This window comes from Cavia porcellus, unplaced genomic scaffold (genome assembly GCF_034190915.1).
Source record: "Cavia porcellus strain 051 isolate PalLab524CR breed Dunkin Hartley unplaced genomic scaffold, mCavPor4.1 scaffold_14, whole genome shotgun sequence".
Classification (NCBI taxonomy): Eukaryota; Metazoa; Chordata; class Mammalia; order Rodentia; family Caviidae; genus Cavia; species Cavia porcellus.
This window is the reverse complement of record NW_026947497.1, coordinates 67319508-67337374: the sequence shown is the minus strand read 5'-3', so window position 1 is coordinate 67337374 and position 17867 is coordinate 67319508. Positions and strand designations below refer to the sequence as shown.

The window sequence follows — 17867 nt, the reverse complement described above, 5'->3', positions numbered from 1 at the left end:
GATAAGGACATTCGGAAGGCAGAGATGACGGGGGTCCTTTGATCAGCTGAATGACTGTGCAGCTAGGGGGTGGGGCTGGGCAGAGAAGGAGGTCTTTGGGGAGTGACCGGAAAGGTCTACTCGGGTTGCCAGCTCTTTCCTTCTTTTTTCCTTCCCTGTCTCTCTCTGTTTCCTGGCTACCACAAGATAAAGTGTGTAGCCTTCCTTTGGTGTGACACATGTCTCCGCCTTGGAGCCAGCCAACTGTGGACTGAGATATCTGAAACTGTGAGCTGAAATACACCTGTCCTCCTCCATGCTGTGTGTGTCAGTATTTGGCAACACTGATGAGAAGCCAACCAACACACGCCAGGATGCGCACGCTCCACGGAGCAATCACAGCACCACCCAGTGAAGACTGGTTCTCTGGAAGTAAAGATCTCAGGGATTCCAGTGGTTTGTGGTCTTCTAAAGGCTGAGCCAGCTAAGTCTTATTCCTTAATTTCTACTTGTTATGGAGAAATTAAACTAAAATTTTCTCCTAGAGGAAGGTAATAATTAAAAAAGGCTGAGAAAAACTGGACTAGGGGTATCAAGAAAAGTGGACTCAGATGCCCATAGAACTCAAGAAAGGAAAAGGTAGGAATGTAATAAAACTCTGTACTTCTTAAAAATTCTGTTAGAAGCAGTAAAACTGCTATATGATTTCAGGAAGCAGTTTCTGTGCATGTAGTATCTTACATAGGAAAGACTAGAAGGATTACAAACAATTTGGTCTATTTATTAGTTAATTTTTGTCTTTTTGAGACAGGGTCTCACTGTACAGTTCAGGCTGGCCTGGGCTTACTATGTAGCCCAGCCTGGCCTCAAACTCAAGGTAATCCTCCTGCCTCAGCCTCTGGAGTGCTGGGATTACAGGTGTGTGCCACCATACCTGGCAGAAGTTCCCTCTTATCTGAGGCTTTGCTTTCTGTAGTTTCAGTTTACCCACAGTCTAAAAATATTAAATGAAAAATTACAGAAGTAATTCACAAGTTTTCAATTGCACACTGTTTCTAAGAGACATGAAGAAAGCTCACGCTGTACAGGATGTGGCTCATCTCCTCACCTGCACCTGCATGCTTCCCACTTGCGGGTCACAGACATCACGGTTATCAGATCGGCTGTCTGGTGTCACAGTGCTGTACTCAACTAAGTCTTATTTTACCTCGTGGGCCCAGAGAGCAAAAATAATGATGCGAAGTCAGCCCCAGGCATAAAACACAGAAAAAGAGAGTGACTCTGGTCCTAAGAGGCAGCAGTGCAGGGCAAGGGGAACGAACAGCACACAGAGGACTTGGTACAATCTGAGGGTTCAGCATCCACCTGTAACACATGCCTGGTGGATCTGTTAAGAGCTGCCTACAAATCAAACACCTTAATGGAAAAATGCCCTTGGGAGCCAGCCGCATTGGTACAGAGCTGCAATCCCAATACTTGGGAGGCTGAGATGGAGAGATCACCAGACGCCAGCCTGCGCAATTTGGCAAACCCCTAACTCAAAATTAAAGAGAAAAGGGCTGGGTGTGGTGGCACACACCTGTGCTCCCCACACTCAGGAGGCTGAGGAAGCAGGATCACCTCAAGTTTGAGGCTACCCTGGGCTAGACAGTTCAAAGCCAACTTGAACTACATAATGAGACCCTGTCTCAACAAGATAAAAAAAGAAGTCCTGAGAAGGCTTAAGATGTAGCTCAAGGCTACTTGGGTTCAATCTCTAGTATTACAAACATAAAAAACAAATTCTATGAGATAAACCCAACTATCAATAGAAAGCACAAACATGAGTCGGCTTCTGAATTTAAATGATGGATACTCCCCAGCGAACAGTTCTTTAGAAATCTGGAATACAGTGGTGCCTCGGCTCCTGAACTTAACCTGTTCCACGATTTTGGGGAAGATGGCCATGGTAGTGTTCATCACTCAGTGCAGAGTTTATAAATGGGAACAAAATTTCATGAATGCTTCTGTTTGCAAACAGAAGCGTTCGTGAACCAAGGTATTACTGTAATGTATCAATCCCACAGAAATCTACCTCAAGTCATAGGGTTCTTATAAGATATATTTAGCTGGGCACACTGGTGCATACCTGTAATCCCAGTACTCTGGGAGGCCAATGCAGGAGGATCAAAAGTTCAGGCCCAGCCTGGGCAACTCATGACTTAGTAAGACTGTAAAAACTGAGAAAGGACTAGGATGTAGATCAGTGAAAAGGCCCTGAGTTCAATTTCGTGTCTCTCTCTCTCTCTCTCTCTCTCACACACACACACACACACACACACACACACACACACTTGCATACACACACGCAAAGAACTTGCTTTCAATGATAATCCTGAGTAGGAGTTCTCAGGTGAGATCATGTATTAAGTTATTTTTAGATAAAAAGATGGATTCAGAAGTCCTAAACCAGGGCTGGGGATTTAGCTCAGTGGCATAAGCACTTGCTTAGCAAACATGAAATCGTGAGTTCGATCCCCAGAACCAAAAAACAAAACAAAATGAAACAAAAGTCCTAAATCCCTGAGAAAACAGCCTTAACTGTATAGTAAGGACTTTCAGCTAGAGCCTCCCAGGGCTACATAAAAAGATCGCCTCCCACACGTATATCGAGCCAACAGTGACAGTTTCAGCCGTACTTACAGGAGAATCTCACAGATCCTGTGGCCTTTCTGTCCCATAGAATCCAGATACTTAAGACACTTTTTTCTTAGGTCCATCACCTGTGATAGGAAAATACAGCATCCAGAAAGAGAAAGACCTTAAGCATTAATAGAAGTAACAATTTCACTTTTGAAAAGAAAAGCATGATTTGAACAACCCAACGTGAATGAATTTCACACCCTCCCCACTTTTTTTGGTACTGGGGATCAAACTCGTGACCATGTGCTTGCTAGGTAGGCACCACTTGTGCCACTGAGCTCCTGACACATTCTTTAGTTTTAAGAAAAGTTACAGAAAGTCACAGATGATGAGCATAATAATTTCCACTCCTAGATGAAATCTAGAAAATTTTTCATCAAAACATCAGTAGTCCTCCCACTGTGGTGAGAGATTTTAGTTTTCTGTTTTACCTTCATTTTTCTGTAACAGGCCTGTACCATCTTATAAACAAACTAAATAAAGCAAAAACAAAAATGAAAACAAAAACCCTTTGGCTCTAAACAAAAGCCCCTTGAGCACGCGGCTACTTTCCCGAGGCCTGAGCGACCCCGCCAGGCCCCACGCGCCTCAGGCCTTCCACTCACCACAAGGCTCCAGTGCACCTTCCGATGAATCGGCACCAGGATCAGCTCTTGCTCAAAGAGATTTACCCCTTTGGTCCATCGTTTCACGGCTTGGTAACCCCCAGACTTTAATTTAGGGTAGAAGAAAGTACTGAATGCGTGAAGTGCTGGGTAGCCTTGCTTTTTATTTCTTTCCACTAGAAGATTCATGTAAAAATTAATAACCTGTAAAATACCAAGCAAGTACACAGGCTGGAATGTGGCAAATACATCACCAAAACTAAACTTCTGTCTGAGTCAGTAGGAATGAGACACGCAGGGATGAGTGGACTAAAAATGGGAATAAAAGGACCAGAACGTGGAAGTGCACAGAAACACTGAGGAGTGCACTCCTGAGTTAGGCAACCTGGGGAGGACTATGTGGCCTGGGGAGGACTAGGCGGACTGGGGAGGACTAAGTGGGCTGGGGAGGGCTAAGTGGCCTGGGGAGGACTTTGCAGGCCGGGAAAGACTAGGTGGACTGGGGAGGACTAAGTGGGCTGGGGAGGGCTAAGTGGGCCAGGCAGAACTAGGTGGGCTGGGGAGGACTAGGTGGCCTGGGGAGGACTAGGCAGCATGACGAGGACTAGGCGGGCTAGGCAGGACTAAGTGGGCTTGGGAGGACGAGGTGGCCTGGGGAGGACTTCGAGTGGCACCTCTGGAAATCCATTCAGCTTCAAGGGCGCCACCATCGGGGTGACGCTGGAGTCCTCAGAAAAGAGGCTGAAGGGAGACTACGAGGGTCCTAGGTGCCCTTGTACCACGCGTGAGGTCCCTGCACCCACTTTCATCACCACAGGCTCCCAGTGCAGTAAGCAATGAATTTCTGTTGTCCAGAAATCATGCATCTGTCTGTGGTGCTTTGTCATAGCAGCAGGGATGTACTAAGAGCTCGCGGCTCCCAGAGAGTGAATGTGATAGGTGGCTTTGGTTGCGGTGGGGGAGGAAGACAGCTTACTTCATCATTAAGCCAGTGATAATTCTTTAAGGTCTGGATGTCTCCTCTAGTGATTCGCAACTTGAAGGCGCTGCTCAGGATCTCATCCTGCGGGCCGTGGCCAAGAGCGTTACTGACCTCCTTCTCCATGTCCTGCGAGAGAAAGGTAGGAGGGTCGGAGACGGAAGAAAGCTTTTCAGGTCAACAAGTTGCAACCTTGAGAAAAACATACTTTCCGAGACCTACCAAGTGGCATAAAAATGTCCAAACTTAGCAAAGCAAAGCACTCCTGCCAATGGCTCTCTCTCTACTGAATAGTGGGCTTCCTCATTCCAGAGTGTGCAGATAAATGCGTAGCTAAGCTATGAAACTGATTCTGTAGACCCGATCAAGATTATTCTCATCCAAATAGTTTTACAAGTGCTTCTCTCCATGGCGCACAACTGCTACTGATGGTGTTCTCTCCACCTCTGGGCCCAACATGCAGGAATGCTCAAGAGATGCACACTACTGGGACTTGCACCTACCAAGCCAGCCACAGAGGAAGAACCCGGGTGCAGGGTCACCCTTAAAATGAGAATCTTAACTATTCTCATTCTCTTGTCTTCTATAAGCCTTATTACTTTCAACTACAATAATCAATGAAAGCAATGTTTTGGGTGCTATTTATTCATTTAAAAATATCTGCAATGCACTCATTCTCAATACCATACTCTATCCTATATGTGTTTATATAGAAAAAGAATCTACACAGAATCCATTCTGTTTCTTCTGTGAGACACCTTTGCAGATCACCAAGCTCACCAAAGTGAGCAGACCTGGAGTCTGATCTTTATTTTCATAGACTTATGCTCCACCTGGAGAAACTCCTCAAAACAAAACATTCAAGTCTAGATAGAGGATAGAGTAAGTAAAGGTATTTAAAACATGCCTCCTGCTCTGACCAGCACGAGGGACAGTACCTCTGTAAGTTCAAGGAGATCGTCTGTTCTTCTGTCTCTCTCTTTGCCTGTGAAATTCTTTTCCTTGGCCTCCAGTATGGACATTTTCCTCCTGAGGAAGCCATTGCTGCCGCTGCCCAGGCGGAGTCGGGCCGACACCTCTTCCGATAGGTCAGGCTCCAGCTGGTGTCCTCTCCTCTGAGCAAAAGGTTTCCATATTCTATTGCCACATCTGATACTTGCATATTGTAATCCCAAATACTGAGTACAGTTATCCAACTATCACAATCCCTTTTCCAGTTTTCCTCACAATCCAAAAAGCTATATTTGTAATTCCATTGACACATTTTTGGAATTCCAGCAAGACAATTCCAATCTACCACAACCAATGCAACCCATGGCGAGAGTAAAGACACCAAGACAACAGATTCCAAGTCGAGGGCAGCCAAGGGGCCCTAAGTCCAATCCCCATGAGGATGTGTGGACAAAGACCCTGATCCTAGGCCTCTCCCACAATTTATTATCTTGTGAAGAAGGGGGGCGGCTCAAGGATGAGTGCGTCAGGATGGCAGGAATTATGTGAGTAACTTGAGCTGGCCAGGTAGGGAGAAAAGCATCTGGGCAAAATGCAGAGATAAAGATATGTAGAAAGATCAATTCACATAATCTAATTAAGGTAGCAACTAAATTGTTGTGGGAGGCTGTCCCTTTAGTTTTTGTTATGTAAACTCTTGTGCCCTGGGGCATCACAGCCTCTTTACCTTGAGGCTCATACCCAGTTGACATTCTGGGATCTGAGGGCTCTAACATCTGACTGTGCTTATATATTTTACAGAGAGCACGAGGCAAGGAAACAGGAGACTGTCTGGTAGCTTTAGAGATTACGTATCAGTACCTCACTGGCCTTATCTGCAATACTTAAAGCCAACTGAAGAGAGAAGGAAATACCACAGCCAGCTCTGAACACATCAGTGTAAGGAAGTAAGTCTCCATATAACCAAAGTCGCAGCAAATGTTCTGCATTCAAGAGGGGTCACTCCAGTTGTCTCCCACACTTGCACATGTTACATACATCACACATGAACCATAAGATAGTGTCATAATCTTGAGAGAAACAACAATTAGCCAGTCTCTAAATAAGCAGACTTATCATACCTGACTGTTTTAGTAAGGAAGAACAAAAAGTCTGAGTTAGGGTGCATAGGGTACCTCAATTACAAAGCAGCCAGCTGTGAGGGACACATCTGTAACCCCAGCACTCAGAAGACCAAGGCAGATTCACAGTAAATTTGAGGCCAGTTTGAGCTATCCAGTGAACTACACAGTGAGACCCTGTCTCAAAAAACAAACCATGAAATGGAACATACCACTGTCTTTGGAAGTGCCTAAAAAAGTATTTTCAATTCTTCTATCCCATTTAAAATTAATGGGGGTAGAACACATTTTGAAAAGTTTAAAACAGCAAAAAACTATGACCTATATAACCCATCGCTGAGAAGTTTTGGTTATCCTTGCACTAAGTAAACACATTCTATCTCATCTTTTTAATTGAATCATACCTATGTAACGAAACCCCCACAAAAGCTCATTGGGTCTGGGGTGCTTGCAGATTGCTGCAGAGCACAACTGCCCAGGGGAGGCCACGCTTAGAGGACACGGATGCCCTAGGCCACCTCTCCCATCCCTGGCCTCTCTATCTGGCTGGTCATTCTTCTTCTTTACAATATCCTTTATAACAAATAGGTAGATAGGGGGAAAAAAAAACACATGATGAAAACACACTTTTCGGAAATTGAACACCTATGTGGCTGCTATTTGTTATATACTAACAAAAAGAACTTCGTTATGTTTGTGTTATATTTGCCAATGCCCAAGTTATATGACCAAATTACCTGTTAATTCCCTTTGCAAACGCTCCCTCATACTGTTCTGTATGTGCCATCTTCCTGGGTGACCTGATTGATATGTTAACCATTGCTACCCTCTGCAAAGGACCCTCTGCAAAGGACCCTCTGCAAAGGACAGATGTTATCTAAAATTAAGTGCTAAAATTAGTTGACAAAGGATTGTAAATTCCTGTGAGACCTCTCTGTCCTCTGCAAAGGGAAACAAAGGTCTTCCTCATTCCTTTGTGGATCAAGGATTTTCTGATTTCCTGATCCACGCCCATAAGCCATTCACTTTGTAATTGCTCTTTCTAAGGAAGTCTGTGAAAGTTTTAAGCGAGTTACATAGCTTTGCGAACTCCAACTGCACTGTGTCCCTGGTACCAGGTAAAATAAATCAGCACTGCTTTTTCTTCAAAAACATGTCTTGCCCCATTTTGGACACCAAGTTGGGGGGCTCGTTTTTGGGCTACAAGACTATTACAGTCAAAGGAAGGAATTCCACACATCCCAGAACTTGGCTAAGTCCCTTCCCTACCAGCACCTACGGAACTGTTCATACTGGATTTAAGTCACCTACAGTTAAGCTGTTTGGAAATTAGGAAATTCAGGGCTGGGCTGTAGCCCTGGTGGAGGGCTTGCCTAGCATGTGTGACACCTTAGTGCTGACAAATAAAGATGGAAAAAATAAAATGGAGACATATTTAGAAATAAGAGTCGAGGACTGAATCCCATAGCTCAAAGATAGCGCACAGGCAGCTTCATTCTAGCCAGCTGCCAGGTGTCTCTCCTGAGCTTTGGTACGGGCTGAGCAGGATGGGTCCTGAGTCGGACTCTGTCAGCTCAGATGTAGTTCCCTTCTCTTAATTTCCTTTTTTGTTTTTTGAAGAGATTTCAGGCTGGTCTCCAATTCCTGGACTCAAGTGATTCCCGCCTCAGCTCCCTATGTTGCTGTGAACACAGGTGTATTTTAGTTTGTGCTCTCCAGGTGATAGATAATAATAATAATTAACTCCACTCCCAATTAATGGAAATGGGAACTTTAAAGAAAGAGAAGCTCTAAAGCTCACAACGAGACTCGACTCAGCCTTTTGATGGTTTTTTATTTTTTTTTTTTTTTGCTCATTCAGTACTGGGGGTTGAGCCGAGCACTAGGCAAGCACTCTTAACACTGCACTACATCTCCAGCCCCTTTTTATTTATTTATTGTTTTGGGTTTTTTTTTTTTTTTGTTTTTTTTTTTGTACTGAGGATGGAACTTACAACCTTGTGCTCTCCAGGCAGATGCTTATGCTGCTGAGCTAAATCCCCAGTTTTTTCCTTTTTGGTGGTGTGGACTGAACTCATGACCATGCGCTTGTAAGGCAGGTAGGTGCTCATGCCACTGAACTAAATCCCTGGTCCTCCAGTCCCTTTTTAGGACAGGGTCTTGCTAAGTGCCCAGGCTGGCCTTGAACTCTCAATCCTCCTGCCTCAGCCTTCCAAATATCTGGGAAGACAAGTGTACACCAACAAACCTGGCTTAAAAACTTTGTTTTTGGTACCAGGGTTCGAACTCAGGACCTTGCACTTGCGAGGCAGATGTTATGTCACTGAGCCTATATCCCCAGCCCTGAAGACTCTTTTTTTTTTCCCCAAAGACTAACTCTTAAGAAGTACAATCAGAGAATACAAACTTAATCAGGCTTAAAGCAGACCCTGTACTCCTGCAGCTCTACCTACCTAAATCATCAATACCTAGGACTTTATGTTACATTTAAGATCAGAATACACTTCTGCTAGGTAGCAAATGTTTAACAAAACAGTTTGCCACTGTTAAAACTGTCAGTGCTGACAAGGAGATCACTGGAACACTTATTTTATTACTTCATGTAAAAGCCAGTAAAGCATTGGATTGCTAGTGTTTTCAAATAAATATAAAACTTAAAATAGGAGGGGCTGGGGATTTAGCTCAGCGGCATAAGCGCCTGCCTTAAAAGCAGGCAGTCGTGAGTTCGATCCCCGGTACTGATAAAAAGGAAAAAGATTAAAAAAAAAAAAAAAAAACCAAATTAAAATAGGAAACTGAAAACAGCCCTGAACATGTATCTTTCCTAGAGATGATTTTTAAACAATTTTCCAAAAGTAATACAATACATATGCATGCTGTCAGACTCATCTCTCATAAATAGGGCGACTACCAGAGATGGAAAAATTCAGCAATGTGGAAAGAAAACAAAGTGTACATCTTTGAAACTTGCTGTTTTTGCAAAGAAAACAATACAATTAGAAATCAAAGTAACATCATGTTTTCTTAGCTTTCATGCAAACCAGAATACAAGTCTGGTGAGACAGTAGGGGTAGAATTTAACTAGCTTGTACTTACACCTTCATTTTCAAGCCTGATTCCAATCATCTTCTCTGTATCAGTAATTTTCCCCTTTGAACACCTGAGGGAAAATATTAAGAGAGTATAGATTTCTGCTGGGTGACTGGATTTTATTTATTTTAGGAAACTTACTTATAGGGATAACATCATTAATGCTTTTTTAAGGGGCTATACCATATAGATGATTTTGATATATATTTGACTAGTTTTAGAATCAAGATTAATTCATACACACAAAAGCCTTGAGTTTGTACAGTCCCTGAATCAGTGGGGACACACCTTTCTGAAGAAACAAGACCCTACATACTGCTGCCTCAGTCACGACTTTTCTTCTTCCCTGCCGCAGTTTTACGTGTTCCAGCCGGTGTGAACCACCGGTGGTTCAAATGGATCCAATCACGTTTAGCAGCATTTTTATTAATAAAATTAAATCAGAGCCGCCTGGCAGGGAGACATGAATTTTGGCCTGTCACGGACACATTAAAGGCAGTCACAGTATGTAAATGAATGAGCACAACTGTACCAATAGAGGCGGACCAGATTGGCCTCTGGCCACAGCTGACAAACTGTTATTCAGCACAGTGCAAGGCCCTAGGCCCACAGAGACTATATTAGAAACAGTGATCACAGGAGCTGCTCCACCACCCTGCAAGAAACATCCCCGCAGGTCTCCAAACCCTGCCCTTAGGAGACCAGGGCTACCTACCCGAGCGAGGGCTGGCACCCACATCAACAGCTACCACGCACTCACACTTGGCAACAGCCCCAGGGCTGGAGAGAGTGCCCAAGTCCTCAGGCCTCGTTAGTATAGATGGAACTTGAAATGTGAGCGAACAGATGCATACTGAAGGAGAACTTAGGGTGACCTGAACCATGTACCTTTTTTCACTTCTCACTGGACAGAAGGGTCCCCTTGTTTCGAAAGCTCTATCTGTGAGAATGGAAAAGAAAAAACTGCTTACCAATCAATTATGGGCTATAATCTGAACTGACAGTCTTCAAAGTATGACATTTATTTACAACAAAATGCTGACACGAATTCCAAAAATACTGACCTTCTTAAGAACTTTAAAATGGATAAATCTCTGTCCGTTAAACAGAATCTTTGGCACCAACTAGCATTGCCTCATGCAGACTTAGTCAGTGGGCAGTTAGTGCACAGACACAAGGAAGACGATGTGAGGAACACACATGAACTGCAGGCTCACAAAACACACCAGTGCACACGGCGGGAGCGAGGATAAATACCAAGAGCACTCACTTGGTATTATTTTTAAACAGTTTTTAAAGTGAAACTCTTGAGTACTGGAGTGGTACAGTCAATGTGTTGAGATCTGACGGTCTTTTAAAGCTTGAAACACCATCTCACTTGTGAATATGATCAAAACATACAGTGAATATCTACAAAAATTTTTAAACAATGACAGTGAGTTACACTGCGATTCGCCTCCCTTAGAATACCTCCCCTGGCTTGGAATGTGTTTGTCACTCTTGCCTCTTTCTGAAGCAGCTCTGGAAGTCCTTTTCGTGTAGTTAGTTGTGGCTGCCTCGGAGTCCTGTACTGGTTCAAAACATTCACCATGCATGGTCATTCCGACTTTGGAGATGGCCCAGAGGTCGCACGGTGCACAGCCAGTAAACAAGATAGCAGAGGACACAGTGTCATGTTTTTGACAGAAACTGCTGACCAGAAGTGACGTGGACATGGAGCACTGTCACAGTAGAGGAAGAAACTGTCTGGCCATTTTGCTACGCACATCACTTCCTTTCTTTTTCTCTCGGCTTTTCTTCTTTTTATGTTTTGAGATAGGGTCTCTCTACATATTCGAAGTAGCCCTGAATTCACTACGCAGTCCATGCTGGCCTAGAACTCATGGTCCTCCTGAGTGATCCCATTTCTTATATAAACAGTCATTACAGTATTTGGAGTTCAATGCTGCACTCCTGGATCCAGACTTAGCTCACACCACTCTATCAAGGTCAAAAACCACAACCAACATCGCCTTGGTGCTGGAACTCCACGGATGCACTTTTTCGCATTTGGAAACTGGGTGACTTCCATTGAGAATCTGAACCTCCGTCTTAGGATCACAATCATAGACCTAAGTTTCATCTCCCGTGATGACATCTCTTACAAAGCTAGGATCTGACACGGCAGGAGTGACACCAGTGAAATGCGTTGCCTGGGATCCACGACCTATGGCATAGTTTAAAACACACCTTTTTCCAACTGTAGCTCACAGCTACTGACTGCACCGAACTGAGCCCGCTGTTCTCAAGGTTTGAGGTGCCACTTCTCAATCTCCAGATCCCTGCTTTTAGGGGATGGGCATTTAGCTCTGTGGCACAGTGCCTGCCTGGCAAGCGCAAAGTCCTGAGTTTGATTCTCCATTCCCAAAAGAAAAAGATCCCTGCTTTTCCACTGGAAGGTGCTTATGGCAGCATTCACTGTATTTTTTGATCACACTGCGAGCGTCAATTTCAGCCCACCATCGGCACATGCTACCACGGACTAAGGCCAGGAGATAAAACAGGGCGAAGGCTGGGAACTCACACTGTTTTGGAACAAACTGAGTTGCTCTGACTCCGTGGTTCTGCTCTTCCACCCGGCCTTTGGTCTTTAACGTGTCCATGTGAATTCTTTGAGAACTTAGAAACACAAAAAATGAGAAAGATCAAACACAAAAGGAAAGTCTACCATGAATATTCATCATCTGTGTCTGCTGAGCTCCTCCATAGAGGGGTCACTGTGTGCTCTGTAACATCAAACCACAACAAAGAGGAAGGGACACGGTACAGTCTAACTCAGATTCTACTATTTGGTCAAGTCACCACCTAACCTCCAACGGATTTTTTTCTTTCTTTTCCTGGGACAGGGTCTTGCTATGTAGTTCAGGCTGGCCTTGAACTCACTACATAGCCCAGGCTGGTCTTGAACTTGCAACCAACCTCCTGCCTCAGCCTCCCGGGTGCTGGGATTTCAGGTGTGCACCACCATGTTCACTTTCTCCAGTGTATCTCTAAAACTGGATGTTCTCTATCACAGTGCCCTCCTGATTAAAAAATTTGAGTGTGATGAAACTCAAATTCAAAGATGAAAAAGATTGGGGGCGTAGAGTACAGCATGTGCAAGGCCTAGGTTTCATCTCTAGCACTAGAAAAATAAAAATAAAATAAAGAAAGATGTAAAGCTGTTGTATCTAAATAAATTCTATAACAATGCATTAAAAGAAAGAATATAAAGAAGCAAAACCATTTGAAGATTTTTGTCAAAGTGACAAACTAATTCATTAAGCATACTGCTCATCAAAATGGAAAGTTTTAGGGGCTGGGGATTTAGCTCAGCGGTATAAGCGCCTGCCTTGCAAGCAGGCAGTCGTGAGTTCAATTCCCGGTACCGATAAAAAAGAAAAAAACAAAAAAAACAAAAAAAAAAGGAAAGTTTTAACATTCTGACTCAGTATTCTAAGACTGAAACAAATAAAAGTATAAAACAGTTTACAACCAAAATTAAAATTCCAAAGTAACAGTTTCCTGTATTCAGCAGGAGAAGGGGAGAACGAGAGAGACAGGGACTATGGGGGACACGTGTCAAGGAGGCTGCGAAAGCTCCACATCTGGAAGCTGCTTCCCCCTGCGACCGGCTTTCCCAGAGCAGAATTTCACTAAGCCTCCTCTTGGACAAAGTGGTTGAAAGCTAACAAGCTGTTCTGGAGCCAGGCCTGGTGGCGCTCGCCAGCAGTCCCATCTACTCAGGAGGCTGAGGTGGGGGTCATGAGTTCGAGGCTTAATGACACCACTGCAAAAAGAACACCAGTGGTCTGCGGGGTAAAACCCCTGGGTCGGCACAGTGTGTTGCTGACACTGGCTCCAGGCAAACTCCAGGGCGGCATCTCTCAGTCAGCTGTCTTTTCTTTTCTTGCTTGCCGTGCTGCAGCTTGAACCCAAGGTGTCGCGCTGCATTACAATCTCAGCCCACTTCGGGCTTCTGACTTAGAGAACAGGTCTCTGGACCACTAAGATGCGCAGGCTGGGCTCATACTTGCCACGTTCCTGCCCCAGTCTCTGAGGGTGCTGAGATTATGGGTGTGCAGCGCTGCTGTCTGCTCAGTAATAGCCTTTTTATACAGGTCCTTCTTATCAAGCCCTCTCCAAAAACAAAGCAAACAACACCTAACAAAGCATTTACCTTATTAGCTCATTTTACCTGTGATGATGTGAAGTTACAGGAGGCACAGAGCTTCCGTGACTACCTTCTTTAAGTCGCTCTAATAACCTCTGATATTTCTCTCTTTCTTCTTTTTGAACACCCTGAATAAAAGAAAGCATGTTAGATAAACACTAGTGCACGAAACTTAAAATTAAATCAAGATTGGAGATGAACAAGTCAAATGCTATTTACAGATGTGTTTCACATGCCAGGATAGTGTTTTTAAGTTTTCTTTGAATTAACTTCCAACTTTATAAATTAAAAACCGAAAACCAGCTTGGCATAGTGATGCACACCTATAATCCTAGCACTCGAGGCTGAGGCAGGAGAGTAGTCCTTAGTTCAAGGCCAGAATGAACTACACAGAGACCCTGTCTCAAACAAAAAAAAAAAAACAAAGACAAAAAACCACACCACAACCCCAAATTCTGGCCTCTACTGAAAAGCATACCCACAATCTGCGACTCCCTTCAGATGGGCCATGTATGCGCCACCCCAGGCACTGACTGACAGGGCTTACGTAGTCTGCTAGATTTTGATGGCATCTGGGTTTCTGACAGGATTGGGCTGAATGAAAAGATACACCACACAGAAACAGAGCAGAAATACTCTACTTATAAGCAGAATTGTCAGCTTCTGAAGTCAGCAGTGACCTTCCATGGCCATGTCCGAGAGGCCCTTCTCAGCAGTGAGACTGTGAGGCCATCTGCACCTCTGCTAGCTGACCTTGCCTTCCCGCCTGGAAAGTGGATGCACTTTCTTCTCAGTCTCCACTGCAGGGTATTCCCTCTTCACCTACCATAAACTCTGATGGTTTTGCCCAAATCTCTTTCCTGCTACCTTCTTTCCCTGAAGAATATCATAGCTCCCTTGATTTAAATATCAGTACACAACTACCTCAGGAATGTGCCTCCAACCCTGCCTTGTTCTCAGATCTGCCACCACCTATACCCAAGAGTCTACGGGAGAAGGCTTCTGGCGAGTTTCATGGGTACTTTAAACAATGTCCACAACAACTAAGGTCACATCTTCTGCCTAAACACACAGGGCAGGGCATCTTGGTCAGTGACACGCGTTTATCCAAGACTGCGATCTGGGGCTCGGGCTCTTCTCCCTGTGCCACACCACACTTTATCTAAGCATCTCCAGAATTTGTCCTCTGCGTATCCATTCGCTCAGCCCATCCTCCAGCTCCTCACCATCACCCGGACATCTCTAACTCCTCTCTTACAAATCTGTTCCACATTGTGGTCCTTTCCTCTCTCTACCTTCCTGTTTATTGAATTATAATTATTTATATCAAAACACCTATAGGGCAAGCAACAGATAAAAGTTTGAACTGCAGGCAACTAGCTCAGAACCTGGAACTCAAATACATAGCTCTGTGACAGTGTTTGAGGCCAGGCATGATGGTGCATACCTATAAGCCCAGCACCTGGGAGGCCGAGGCAGGCTCACTGCCTTGGCTAAAAAGTGAGTTCAAGGTCAGCCTGAACTGCACAGTGAACCCTGTTCTCAAAAAGACAAAAGAAAGAAAAGGAAACAAGTATCTCTGAAAATCACCTAGCAAATTAAAACAGTTGATGGCCCTGTAGAATAATTCTCAATTCTCCTGGAATAAACGAAGACTTTGAGAGACAAGCGAGGAGTGTCTTTCCACCACAGTAAGTGCTCTGAAAGGGGAAGGAAAAAGCAGAGACACGTGCCGTTTACTGAGTCACCGTTATGAACGCTTAGAAAAGAGACAAGTTAGAGTAATTCGGGAACCAAAAACATCTCCACCTCGTCTCCTTCCCTAGGATTCCTTGTATTCCCCGTTCCAGGAACTGATTGGCACGGGTCTGCAGCTGCCCCAGGAGGTCACGCGTGCTCAATCATGCATAAAAAAGCGTTAGAAATCAACCCGAGAAGACTCACTTCCTCCACAGTGCAGTGGGGACGCCGCAGCCCCTTGCCACCCTCTTCAGGTGCCATCTCGGTGACAGCCTGCTCCTGCGGTCTCCACAGCAGGAAACTCTCGGTGTTGCCTTTGCTATGGCGACGGCCACTAGGTCTTCTGTTGTAGCCTTCTGAGTTCAAAGAAAACCTGAGGAAAAGAAGAAAAAGAATCTCATCAAAGCTTCCGCTTCTAGGGCTGAAACTTAAGCTCCCAGACCACGCGCGAAGACAGGCCCTGACTGCGTCTGCCGAGAGTCACCCGTGAGACCCAGCCTCATGTCCCGCAGCAGCCACCTCCTGTAGAACATGGGCTGCATCTCACTGACGCCCCCTTCCTCAGGCAGCTTCCTCCATCAGCCCTCCAACACTATTTCTCTAGTCACTGGGCAACACAGGGATTAATTATTGATGAGATTCTTTGTGTCCATACCCCACATTGAACTTTAAATCTATGACAAGAAACACTACATCTTTTTATCACCCTTTCTTGGTACAGGATCTATACCAAGAGCCACTCTACTGGATGCTAAGTTAATAAATGCTTGGCTGGTCACGGTGGCATGTATCTATAGTCCTAGCTACTCAGGAGGCTGGGGCAGGAGGGTATCTTAAGGCTTGCAGTTCAAGGCCAACCTCTGCAACACAGTGAGACCCTGTATCAAGAGGGAAAAATGGAGGAGGTGGCATATCTCTGTGACTGAACTGTGCGCTCAAGCCCCAGGATTAATTCCCAGCACTGCTTTTAAAAAAAATGTGATCCTAGCATTCAAGAGGCTGAGGCAGCAGGACCGCTGCAGCCTGAACTATGTGTAACCTTGTCTCCAAAAAACCAGTATTGGAGAGTTATAAAGAATGACCAACCTGGGGGCTGGAGGTTTAGCTCAGCGGCATAAGCGCCTGCCTTGGAAGCAGGCAGTCATGAGTTCAATCCCCAGTACCGATAAAAAAGGAAAGGAAAAAAAAAAAAAAAAAAAAAAGAATGACCAACCCTAAAGTGATACTCTTTTTGATATGAAAAACAACAGGTAAAATTAATAAATGCTAAGGAACCAAAGCAATGGAACTGCTCAAGGCACTGAAACTGGTGACAGAACTCATCTCCTCTCCTGCTGTGACCAGTGACAGAACAAGCATGTCACGCCCGACTGCCATGATTCTCTGGAAAGGACCACCATGAGGCAGGACCTGACTAAACTCAGACTAAAAGAGAACATCAGTGCGGTGAACGCCAAAGGAAGACTAAGGAGGTGTGACAGAGTTGTGTAGTTTGCACTGGAGCCTGGTTCGGGTGGGAGGCAGAGCTATAGTGGATAAATTCAAATGAGATTGTAGATTACATAAGAATACTATACTGAGGCTCCATTTTCTGTTTTTGTAATCTACGATTACGTAACCCAGCTCTCCTCTTTTTATTGGGGGCGGGGCAGGAAGTGAACTCAGGCTTTGCCCTGCCGGAGGCAAGCAGCCTGCCTTTGAGCTACATCGCCAGCCCTTTTTCAGCATTTTTCAGTTTTGCAACAGGGTAAGCCACCCAGCTGGGATTAAATTCATGACCCTACTGCATCAGCCTCCCAAGTAACTGGCGTTACAGATATGTGCCACCACACCTGGAAATAACTGGTTCTAAAGAAATAAGCCCAACTATTTAGAATTAAAGAGTAAGAGTCAAAGATATACTCTCAAACTGTTCAGAAAAAAAATTATGTACTCACGACAGAGAAGGATAAAATTGGGCGTAGCAGAGTAACAACTGGTGAAAGTGGGTCAAGGGCTGGGCGTGGTGCTACACACCTGTGGTCCCAGCACTCCGGAGGCTGAGGCAAGAGTGCCAGGCCAACCTGGGGCACATGGCGAGACCCTGTCTCAAAACACCAAACCAAACCTCACAGAGTTTCAAAATACATGAAAAGAAAATAGCTGGGCATGTTGGCACATGCTTGTAATTCCAGCACTCTGGGAGGACTGCAAATCTGAGACCAGTCTGGGAAAATTTGCCTTAGAAAGAGCCTGTCTCAAAAATAAAAATAAACAAGTAGGTTGGGGATGTAGCTCACTGCAAAACTCTTGGTTCAATCCCCAGTATCAAAAACCAAGCCAAATCAAATCAACCAAGCAACAGACAACCAAACAAACAAAACCTCAAAAAACTATGGAGTAAAAAGTGACATACAAATAGGAGAATTAACTCAAATTATGAGTTGAGATTAACTCAAATTACGTAGAAAACTTCAACATTTATTCTTTACTCATCAATCAATAAAAAAGCAGATTAAAAAATGAGCAAAACCAGAAAACATTATAAA

General features: G+C 44.5%; 1 protein-coding gene across 4 annotated transcripts in view; it reads right to left on the bottom strand.

Annotated features, from left to right (window-relative positions):
* The window catches only part of Senp2 (SUMO specific peptidase 2), a 35609-nt gene that overhangs the window by 7187 nt on the left and 10555 nt on the right, over positions 1–17867 (bottom strand). For 3 of the 4 annotated variants that reach the window (XM_063261192.1, XM_063261193.1, XM_063261194.1), the window contains 10 exons: positions 15544–15712; positions 13624–13727; positions 11971–12065; positions 10912–11013; positions 10296–10347; positions 9414–9477; positions 5184–5360; positions 4243–4374; positions 3267–3470; positions 2662–2741 (listed from right to left, as the gene is read on the bottom strand). In XM_063261192.1, the coding sequence (XP_063117262.1) occupies positions 2662–2741; positions 3267–3470; positions 4243–4374; positions 5184–5360; positions 9414–9477; positions 10296–10347; positions 10912–11013; positions 11971–12065; positions 13624–13727; positions 15544–15712 (1179 nt within the window). The remainder of the gene's footprint in view (positions 1–2661; positions 2742–3266; positions 3471–4242; positions 4375–5183; positions 5361–9413; positions 9478–10295; positions 10348–10911; positions 11014–11970; positions 12066–13623; positions 13728–15543; positions 15713–17867) is intronic. The other variant, XM_003477068.5, reaches the window with a different exon arrangement.